At 26.0% G+C, this 11047-nt stretch overlaps 2 protein-coding genes across 2 annotated transcripts; one reads left to right on the top strand and one right to left on the bottom strand.

Annotated features, from left to right (window-relative positions):
* Nucleotides 1–1493: 1493 nt before the first annotated feature.
* Nucleotides 1494–4796, top strand: LOC112597003 (histone-lysine N-methyltransferase SUV39H2-like). The gene is made up of 4 exons (XM_025342903.1): nt 1494–1875; nt 1942–2118; nt 2187–2247; nt 2889–4796. The coding sequence occupies exons 2-4, from the start codon at nt 2068–2070 to the stop codon at nt 4733–4735; spliced, it is 1959 nt and encodes a 652-aa protein (XP_025198688.1). The 5' UTR covers nt 1494–1875; nt 1942–2067; the 3' UTR covers nt 4736–4796.
* Nucleotides 4797–7213: 2417 nt separating this feature from the next.
* Nucleotides 7214–10025, bottom strand: LOC112596971 (ATP synthase subunit O, mitochondrial). The gene is made up of 6 exons (XM_025342862.1): nt 9896–10025; nt 9796–9837; nt 9603–9713; nt 9399–9531; nt 8843–8955; nt 7214–7446 (listed from the first exon to the last, which is right to left on the bottom strand). Exons 1-6 carry the CDS (start codon nt 9920–9922, stop codon nt 7246–7248), a joined length of 627 nt encoding a protein of 208 aa, XP_025198647.1. The 5' UTR covers nt 9923–10025; the 3' UTR covers nt 7214–7245.
* Between the last annotated feature and the right edge of the window lie 1022 nt (nt 10026–11047).

Raw genomic sequence — 11047 nt, 5'->3', positions numbered from 1 at the left:
TTTGATGAGAAATATATTAGGTTGAAATGAATATAATATTTATAAACAAAACTTTTTAATACGTATGAAATATAAATGTAGGTACCACTCGCAACGTATTTTATCTAATGACAAAATAACGAAAAAATATACTAATGTACATTTGATTCGATAGTAGCGAGGCGATAAACCGATAAGATATTGTCGTAGACCACAGATGTCCATATTATACATAATAATATAATATAGACAAAAATATAATCCGTGTCGAAGACATAGAAGGCTACAGCGAAAAATATAAACATAGATAGCGTGAACTGAACTGAAGTGGGTATATATGTACATGCGTATATTAGATAGATATAATTATAATTAAATTCGATTTCGTCTTCGTATATAGATAAATAAACTTTTCCATTACTTTACATTATTATTATCTATACTTCAGATAAACGGGTCATTTAGCTTCCAGGCCACCGGGATTTTTCCCGGTATCCCGGTGGGCCACTCCGCCTCTGTATGCATCCAAGTATCCAACTACATATTATGATATTATAAGTACAGTCGATTCTCGGTAATTCGAAGTAAATGCTCGTTCTCTTGAAAACCTCGCGGTAATTTGAATAAAAACCATTAATTTAAGTACACTCGGTAATTCAAAATTTAATTTTGAAAAAACTGGCCACTAAAACGTGGCAATTCGAAGTTTCATCCATTCAACATTCGATAATTTAAAATATTTATTCATCAAATATATTTCTTATAATCTTTTTGTTGATAATTTTTTATACAACATCGTGTAGAAATTTAGTTTATTATCTCCGATAACTATAGAATTATTACGAAAACTTTATCATAAGCATTTTATTTTTTAGGCATTTGTTACTAATAACTAATAATAATTTAATTTACATAGGTTGTATAATTATATACATAGTTTAATTCACATTTTAAAAACAAAAAATAACTGTAATACCGCCTAATTTTCTGAAATATTTAATGATTAAAAAATAAAATTCTTAGTAGTTCAAAATTTTTTTTTGTTTTGTTCTCTCTATATTATTTCAAACTAGGAAATTCAAAGTTTTTCAAAAGTTCCGCTAACTTCGAATTATTGATAGTCGACTGTATACGCTTTTGGTTTTTTTTTTATTAATTTTAAGGCAATAAACACAAGTACAAGTATCTACACAAAATAATAAAAATAATTATATACACAAGTGTAATGTGAACTATTCAATATACACTTTTAAGATCAGAACTTAGAAGCACATAAATAATAAGTAGATAATAAATACAACTTATAAGCTTGTGCGTGATAGTTTGTACCACAGTCTTAGAAGATAAGACCGTGATTTGGAACGACAACGATTGATCAGAGGCGGGAGAACAACTGTTGGCTACTATGCAAGTGTTTTGTCGCCATGATTATCCATAGAGAATTTCCGCCATCTGGCGGTCGCCAAAGATAATGACATTGTATGTTGATCGGAACGTCGGATCAATCAAAACATTCAGAACTACCTCCACAAAGCTAGCAGTATCGCCGCCATAACAACATAAAATGACTTACAGGTTACGAGTGTTACGACACATGCAACAGCGTCAGCGTGTACTATAATGTCATACTGATATGCCGGACGCCGGTACTCGGTAGTGATTATTGATTTTTCATCAGTTGTATTCCTAGAATTGTATTTCGTATTCCAATATTGCGTGTTGGTAATGCTCATTTATTCGTTGTAAATTAATTACTTCGTCTTGGTATCGCCGGACGCCTAACGTTAACACAAAGGAAAACAAACCACGATTTTGAATTCTCACTACATAGAATTTTATTCGTTGTTCAAACAACAAGATGTCAGTCGACTAGCTGCTACCTAGACTCCAGAATAGGTTAGTAGAATTTTTGTTCAATCTAATGGTTTTAATGTTTCTCGTTAAATTCAATTTTCATCACAGGTAGACTCAAAAATAATGGCATAATCGCTAAGTGATAACGTTGTTGTTGAAAGGCGAAAATCCTATCGACGGTCATCCATTTCTCTTTTTAAAGTTTGTTAATATACTTTTCTACCATTTGCTATCATGTCTAATGATCTGTCCAGAAACTCCCATGACAATGAACCAAGCACTTCGGTAAATTATTACTGTTTACCATGGCCAATTATTGAATGAAATACATAGTATTTATTGTTTTGTCATAGGGTGTCTCCACACGTTATAGCAGCTCGCCTGAAATAACCAATAGTTCAAACAGCGATCGAGGTAAATAACTAACATAATCTTATATTCAATAATATAATGTATATGGCTTGAATTTTTTAACACTAAAAATGAAACAATAACATAATATTATAACCTAATCAATTTTAAAACATACTTTTTAAGATAAACTAAAAATATATAAAGTATTCTTTATTCATGTTTCAAAGCGATCAATTTTTATCAATAACCTGGCGCGCAGGTCATACTCACAACTGTTTCCCTCTACTTATCAAATTATGAAATTGTTAAGATCTTAGTAATGATATTTTGGTTTAAAATTTTAAGTTTTAAATTAACTATCAAACAAAATCGTCATAAAAATAGTTTAGAAAAAAAAATGGAATTCTCAATGTTGTTTCATAATCAATGAATCATTCAATAGCCAATAAGTACTATGAGCCATAATTGTTTAATTTATGTAATTTGCTATGTAATTTTTTTTGGGTTCTTCAAAGTATTTAATATTTTTTTACCCTGTTCAAAACTAACCTAGTATATATTTATTTATATTTATTCTCATATTTAAGATTTTTTTTTTACAGTATAATCACATGACTTATTGAATTAGTGAAAAAATTATTATTGTAGTTATTGATATTTTGTATAGTATGATAATTATTTTTATATTAATTTTATTACAGACTTCAAAAATGTCAAAATCCAAGATATTGTAAATTCAAAAAAAAAAAAAAAAAAAAAATTAGAATCTGATTCCTGTTTATCTGATATTAGTATCATTAAAAATTCTAAAGAAAATCTTGATAAGTATCCAAATAATCCTACATCTAAAGTTGTTTATAATGCTAATGGTAATATGGGTGAAAATTCAAGAACTGAAAATAATTCAATTCAAAATCAAACTCCAACGGTATCAAGTCATAAAATAAATGATAATAGCTCAAGTAGTAAAATGGAAATTGATATAAATGTAATTCCTAGTGATCACAGTGATGAAGAATATAACAAGAATTTGGAAGGTACTTCTAAAACTTATATGGTTCCTAATATATTAAGATCAGCTTTATCTCACAAAAGAATTAAAACTTCGTCCAAAAGTTTACTACCTCCTTCTAATTCTTACCGTGATCATAAATCTCCTCATGATTCTGAACCAGAATTTAAAGATACAGCATTTATAATAGTTCCATCTATTACAGAAAAAGTTGATCCAGCTTATAGCTATATTGTATCCGATAGCAAAATACAAAATTATATAAAAGAAGCAAAAATGATGGAAGCTGATAATATTGTAGATGCCTATGATTCGTCAGAAATAGATGAAATTATCAATGATGAAATTATCTTAGGTACACGTTACTATTTAGTGAAATGGAAAAAATGGTCTAAAGGATTTAATACATGGGAACGTTATGGTGCTTTGTATAAGTCACAAAAAATCTTACATGAATATATTCAAAATAAAAAACAATACGGAAATAAATTTAAACATTCCATAAATGGATTGCTACTTTTACTCTCTAGAAAAATGATAACTAAATTATTTGATTTATTCAGAACTGAGACTGGCTTATCTCTACCAGCATATTTACCTGAAAATATAAATGGCTTATTCAATTCTCTTGATGTCGGTCCTCCACGCTCTCAACGTTTAAAAAATAAGTGTTTTCAATCGTTTTTGGCTACAATTTCTTTGGGTTATTTAAGACAACAACAATTGGTCAAACTTAAACAATGGGAGATCGACATTAATGTAGTGACTCAAGGTTATCAAATTAAAGTAGAAAATAATATTGACCTTGAAGGACCACCAAATGTATTTGTATATATTACAGAGTATGTTCCTCTACCCACCATTACTATACCGGATGATCCTCCTATTGGTTGTACTTGTAAAAAAAATTGTCAAACTGCTGCTGATCAATGTTGTTATGAAATGTCGGGATGCTCAAAAGCTTATGATAGAAATAAGAATATTATTGTATCTCCAGGTAATCCAGTATTTGAGTGTAATAAAAAATGTAAATGCTCGTCTTTGTGCCCTAATAGGGTGGTTCAACTTGGTAGCAAAGTAAATGTTTGTATTTATAAAACAAGAAGATGTGGCTGGGGGGTTAAAACTACCCAAAACATTCAGAAAGGTCAATTTGTAGCTAGATATATCGGTGAAATTATTACAGTTGAAGAATCCGAAGAACGATTAAAAAATAACTATTCTATGATGGACTATATGTGGAACTTGGACTTTGATGATCCACAGAATTATAAATATATCATTGATGGTACACATTTTGCTAATTTCACATATTTTATAAATCATTCATGTAACGCAAACTTAGACGTTTATGCAGTATGGATTAATTGTCTTGATAGAAATCTTCCACAGATAGCGTTATTTGCTAATAGGTACATTTCAGCTGGTGAACAACTCACTGCTAATTATTTTTCCAGGAGTACTAGAAATTCTGAAAAAAGAGATGGCGTTAGATGTAAATGCGATATGAAAAACTGTCATGGCTATTATTTTTAGGAATACAAAAATTAACTTTTATTTGTATTTAACTTATTCCTTATATTTATTAGTTTAATGCTATTTGATTTATTTCATTGTTAAAATTAAGTTATAGACTATAGATTGAATTGTATTTTCATACTAATTATATTTTACAAATTTAAGTATATCATATAATGTAGATGATAACTATGTAGTATTTAATATAAGTTATTTAAGAGAACTCCAAAAATATATGACATTTATAATTTTCTTATTTTGTTCAAAAAAGAGGCTTAGACTGGCTTAGAATAATTATTTTTACTATTATAAACAATCTGTACAAATTCTTTTATTTATTGTTTAAAAATATATACATTAATTTTTTTTTGCATATACACATTTTATTATAGTTAAAAGCTTCAATCCACAAGACTTGAAAACCTCGATTAAGAAGGTGCTATTGGTTTCTGGAAGATAACACGAGAGACTAAAAGGACTAAAATTAAAAATTACCAATACTTTCAAAATAATAAGAATAACAAAAATACTATAATCAATTCTTAATTTTAAACATAAAAGTGTCACATGTTTTATGTCATTTGTCAAAATCATGAAAATTTTTAAATTATTAGGTTATTTAAAAATCATTTTCATGTTTAATTTTATCAACTAAGGTTTGTCAATTTATAATACAATAATATTAATAGTATTTATTGGAATTTTTTTTTTATAAATGATTGGAATTCAAGATTTGCTGTCATTAAGCATTCAAATGTTTAATTACAATTTATTCTTAGTTGATTTTTTATTTTGTTATTCAAATAATCATAAAAACTTAAACATTAACAGTTACTTAAAATATTATTAATTTCTATTTTAAATGTCAATCACACTTTCGAGTATTTAGATTAATTTTAAGCTATTTATACCATAAACCTATCTTTATATTTTTTGACAGTAAGTTGGTATTGACTTTACATTTAATAACAATAACACTATGGTTCTCAAATTTAATGCATTAGTAATCGGAGTAATCCTATTCCTACACTAAAATATTAACATTTTAAAACATTTATTTCCTAATTGTACTTTGGGGCAAAAGTTATAAATTTTGCATTTAAAAAAAAAAAGACTTGTACAGGGATTTTTTGGCTCATAAATAAAGAATTTTTATTTGCTTGTTTAGCGTTTCCATTTGTTACAGAAAATAAAATAGTTATTATGATTGAATATAATTTTAGACCTGTATTTTATACTTTTCAAAACAACGCAAATAACTTGTTAAAAATCCATACAGGATCAGATATATTATAATAATATAAACTGATTAATACTGGCTAATCGGGTCCTATTTTTATGTGCACTACAACATACAATTTTGCACCACAAATGTACAAGTGAGCACTACGATTTGAATGTGTGTGCACCACAGTCTACAAAATAAAAATTTAATATGCCAGCTACTAGGAAATATGTGTATTTCCTGAATTTTTTTAAATTTAAATTATTTTTAACTATAATTTAGTTAATTTTGATTGAAAGATAAGTATTTTGTTATTTTATTTAATTGCATTGTTAAATTTATTATAAATATATATAATAAATTCCTTTTTATGAGACAGTAGCGAGAATACAATTTTACAAATAATAAAATCTGTGGTTAACAGACTTTTCACTCGGAGTCGTTTTTCAAACCCAATGATTTATTATTAACTTCAAATTTTAAAATTTAACACATCCATTACAGTAACCTACCTAAAATTAACACCCTTTGTATAGCAAAGCTATTACCTAGATAATACTTATACATTTTTTTATTAAAATTTAAATAAAATGAGATGAATACAGATTGTAGATGAGGTTAGGAAACCATCAATTTGGTTTTTGTCCAATTTGCATACAAAGAATTGTTATTAAATTATTTGTGGATTTATTTTTGCAGTTTTTGGTATAGTATACTGTGACAGTATACATTTCTATAACAGAAAATATTTAAACTATTAAACCAGTTATAAGTTTGATCCTCAAATTAAAAAACGAAAAATAACATTGGTGAAACATTATATTTTAACTGCGACTATAATACAGCAAGTCATAAAAAAAATAATAATAAAGGAGTAGTTTTCTAATATAATTTATAGAATTTTTTAATGAGTTGAATAGTTAAGAAAAAATTTTAAATATCAAAAACTGACAAGACTTCTACACATTTTGTCTTTAGTAATTATTCGTTGAATAACATCTAAGAATTTTTAAATTAATTTGTAACATGCAAATTAAGAGAAATATTAAACATTACAGATAGGAATAAAAAGTATCAAAGAAATTGTATTGTATGTTATAACTGTGTATAATAATTTCTTTAAACTTAACTCCAATAAATGAAAAGAACAAAAATATAATGCAATTATTTGTAAATACTAAAGAATTTTTAATGGCAGAATTAAAAAAAAAAAGAACATTATAAATTTACATAGTTGTTTGATAATAATTAGTACACACTAAAATATTCCATTTTTTATTCTGACTAAACATTGTATTTCAATTTAAACAGCATCCTGGATAATTTCGGTGTATTTCTTAATTTTTGTAGCAACACTCATATCAACATATTTATCACCAATGCTGACAATCATTCCACCAATAAGTGAAGCATCAACTTTTAATTCTAACTTAATTGTTTCTCCTTTTTTGGTAAATGCTTGCAATGTCTTTTTAAGTTCCTGTTGTTCAGCTGAATCCAAAGGCTAAAAATTAAAATATATGTATGATATATAAAGTTTTGTACTAAGTCACTATACTATAATATAAAAAAAAATCTTTATTACAAATAGAATTACATATTATATGTTTATGTATATCATAACTATTTCGGTAAATTGGATCAATAATAACTTTCATGAAATTGTCACTCTCATAATATTGTGTAATTAATTTTCACTATGCATACTTTAATAAACCATTTATTGCACAGACCTGTTATGCTAGTATTTGTGATAAGAGGTACCAATAAATATTAAGGTTGTATAACTTTTGATTTAAATGGGATTTTCAAAAGGTAAAATGAGTACCGAAATACACATTTTCTTTTTCTAAATGGTAACACCAATTTTTTCTGCAGATTCGGTTAGATTTTTTTTTAATACATACATTTTTGGGCTGAATATAACATTCTTTAATTCTAACTGTTAATGTTACAAGGAAACCAAGCAAATATATGCGTGATTGCAATGAAAAAATATTAAATAATACTTGTGCTAAGTCATACACATATAAAAATAAATTTAAAGTATAAATACTTATTTATCTTCGTGTAGTTAGATGATTTTTTTTTTTATACGTGGAATTAAAATGACTTAAATAGTTAATTAAAAAGTTTAAATAACTTTTAAATAAATATAAATTAAATTGATATATTTATATAAATAAATTACTTGACAAATGATATTGAATACATAATAAATAATATATAAGGTAAAATTTTCAATTTCAGTACATTAAATGGGTGATCACATTGTGAAAATTGGGAGTTTCTAGTCCATATCATAAAATATTTTTGTATTTCATAGAATGTGAAAAAGAAGTTTTATTTTTGATGTTTCAACACTATATTTTATTAATGATGGGAATACCAAGTATTATGAAAACTAAAAAAATAATATATATATATATATAATAAGCCACACTGACATCTGTCACTTGTCAAAAGATGTAAAAATTTAAAAACTGTGCAAAAATAGTACAAGTTGAGAAGACAACATCAGCATCCAACACTGTCTAATGAGGGATTAAATAATTATCTGAGTTTAGAATGATTTATTTTAAACTTGATTTTAAGAATTACGTGATTTTCAAACTATTGAATAATAATGATAGTTAATTAAAATTACACAGAAAATATTTTTGTATTCAATTAATAACAATTTAAATAATTAATTCATATTGCAATAAATATATTAACTTGGAGAGAAAAAAAACCATTTAGAATGTCCACATTGGTATATATTTGACATGATATTTATTAGGATTCCTATTTTATTTCTAGTAATAGAACATTATAATTTTAAAATTAAACTTCAGCATATTTTACACTAATTGATGAATGTATACCTCTATTAATAAAAAAAAAAAAGTTGTAAGTACCTTAGCAGTTGTTACAACACACGACAGGTCTCCTCGGTATGCAGCCATGATAACTTTGAAACTGTTAATGATAGAATTTAGATTTTTTAATCTTCCATTTTCAGCCAACAAGCCTATAAATAAAATATTTTTTATATTTTGTATTTGTGAATATGTAATTTACACATATTCTAAAATGTACTTCAAATATGAGATATTTTATCTCTTAACTATAAGAAGTAATTATTAAATAGATTTATGATATTAAATGTAACACTTCTATTCTTTATTTGATCAATTAAATAATACAATAACATTTTTTTAATGAATCTTTATGAACATTACTACCAAAACTTATCACAGATTTAGAAAAAAACTCAATTGTTCAAAAGACTTAATAAAAATTAACATACAAATTGATTTTGAGTATTATTTTATTGACAACTAATTAAATAAATGTGAAAGTTTAATAGTTATAAGTAGTATTTATATTGAAATATTATACTTGATTTGGATGAATTGTTTGATCTAAATAAACTACAAAATAAATCAACTAAAACATATAATTTGAACATACTCAAAAAATTGGATGACGGAGGTGAAAGAGCAAGTTTCTTCGCAGCCAATTGTAATGTGTTAGCCTTTAATGACCTTTTGTTAATTGGGTTATCGACAAATTCCTTAAGCACTAAATCTGATTTCAATGCAGTCTGTAAAATAAATATTTCTACATTTTGTAAATAAGAAATAACAGAAAATACAAATTAAAATCAATCACTACCTGAAATTTGATCAAATCTTTTTCAATAGATTCCAATTGATTTTGTTTGCTACCAGCAGAAAACAGAGCAGTGGCATAACGCCCTTCAATACCAAATACTTTGATTGGGGGCTATTTTTAATAAAAATAAAATGTACAATATATAAATTGACTATATTACCATTGTATTAAAATTATTTAAAAAATAACTCACTTTGACCATTCCCTGGGATGAGGATGAGCTTAATGACCTCACCTGAAACGTCAAAAACAATAAATATGAATCCATAAAAACAGTAATAATTTATACTTACAACTGTTGTAAATTTTGTGGATGCCATTTTTTATAATTTTTACTTTAAATATTTTGCTCAAGCTATAACTTAAACAAGTGAACAAGTTAGGATTTTAAAGAAAGGTCAAACTACTCCAAGTAAAGGTAAACTCATATGAATTTTTGTTATCACTATTTCAAAAACATATGTATTTAGATTATTTCAGTGTTAACTTTCTAGTAATAATAAACTATTGTTAAAAACCTACAGCGTAGTGTTTGCCGTTTGGTGATTGGGACGCACTGTTCACTGTTACCAAGGTCCAAGATATGAAATAAAAAATCGGTATTAAACATTTTTTATTTTATGCATGAATAAATAAATATATTATAAGCGGATCAATATGACCAGCCTATGGGTTTTAATACATTAACATTTTTCTGGAAACAAAAGTGCGTAAGCAGTTTCAATTTTTATTCAGAAATAAAACACGAATAGCATTTTAGAGTTATAGACATATATTTATCATAATATGATGTATAAATGTTTAGATACTTTTTTTTTTAAACTCTTTTCCCTGATATAAAAGTAGGTATGAAAAAAAAATAAAGTTGTACGACTAAAATATGATATAGGCGACACAAATTTATCAGACTACTTAAATATTCATGGCTCAGACTCTAAGAGTAAATTGAATTAACGCCAAAACTAAATTACTATATAGGTACTCATGATATTCAATAAATGAAATGCGGATATCATACAAATATACCTAGATCTATGCTAAAAACCTATATAATTGGAGCCTTTTATCAAAAAATAATAAATATGTATATTATATAGCTGGTAGCAAGGTGGGTAGCAGTTAGGTACCTATCTATCTACTTACCTAGTTTAATAGTTTGGTACCTATAGTTAGATAGGAATATATCATAGCCCATAGGTACCTAACCTATTAAACATATTATATTAAAAATGTATGAATTATAATTTATTTATCATTAAGGTAGATACGTACATAACATGACGAGTGAAGGTAAGCTCTACCACGCTCAAGCAGAATATAATAATACAATTATCAATGAAAAAAATATAGGTAGGTTTTTAAAATTAAGGTGAAAAGAGTATGATTTGGAACCCAAGAAACCAAATAATAGAAACATGAAATTATGAAATGCATTATTATATTAA

Source organism: Melanaphis sacchari, unplaced genomic scaffold (assembly GCF_002803265.2).
Source record: "Melanaphis sacchari strain LSU unplaced genomic scaffold, SCAv2.0 Contig36_pilon_pilon, whole genome shotgun sequence".
Classification (NCBI taxonomy): Eukaryota; Metazoa; Arthropoda; class Insecta; order Hemiptera; family Aphididae; genus Melanaphis; species Melanaphis sacchari.
This window is presented reverse-complemented; position numbering and strand designations above follow the sequence as displayed.

Excerpts from the sequence above, each read along its gene's own strand:
- LOC112597003 (XM_025342903.1), top strand. The coding sequence starts at position 2,068 with ATGTCTAATGATCTGTCCAGAAACTCCCATGACAATGAACCAAGCACT. Across the intron at positions 2,119-2,186 it reads ACAATGAACCAAGCACTTCG|GGTGTCTCCACACGTTATAG; the intron begins GTAAATTATTAC and ends GTTTTGTCATAG. Across the intron at positions 2,248-2,888 it reads TAGTTCAAACAGCGATCGAG|ACTTCAAAAATGTCAAAATC; the intron begins GTAAATAACTAA and ends ATTTTATTACAG.
- LOC112596971 (XM_025342862.1), bottom strand. The coding sequence starts at position 9,922 with ATGGCATCCACAAAATTTACAACAGTT. Across the intron at positions 9,714-9,795 it reads CATCCCAGGGAATGGTCAAA|CCCCCAATCAAAGTATTTGG; the intron begins GTGAGTTATTTT and ends TATTAAAAATAG. Across the intron at positions 7,447-8,842 it reads GTGTTGTAACAACTGCTAAG|CCTTTGGATTCAGCTGAACA; the intron begins GTACTTACAACT and ends TTTAATTTTTAG.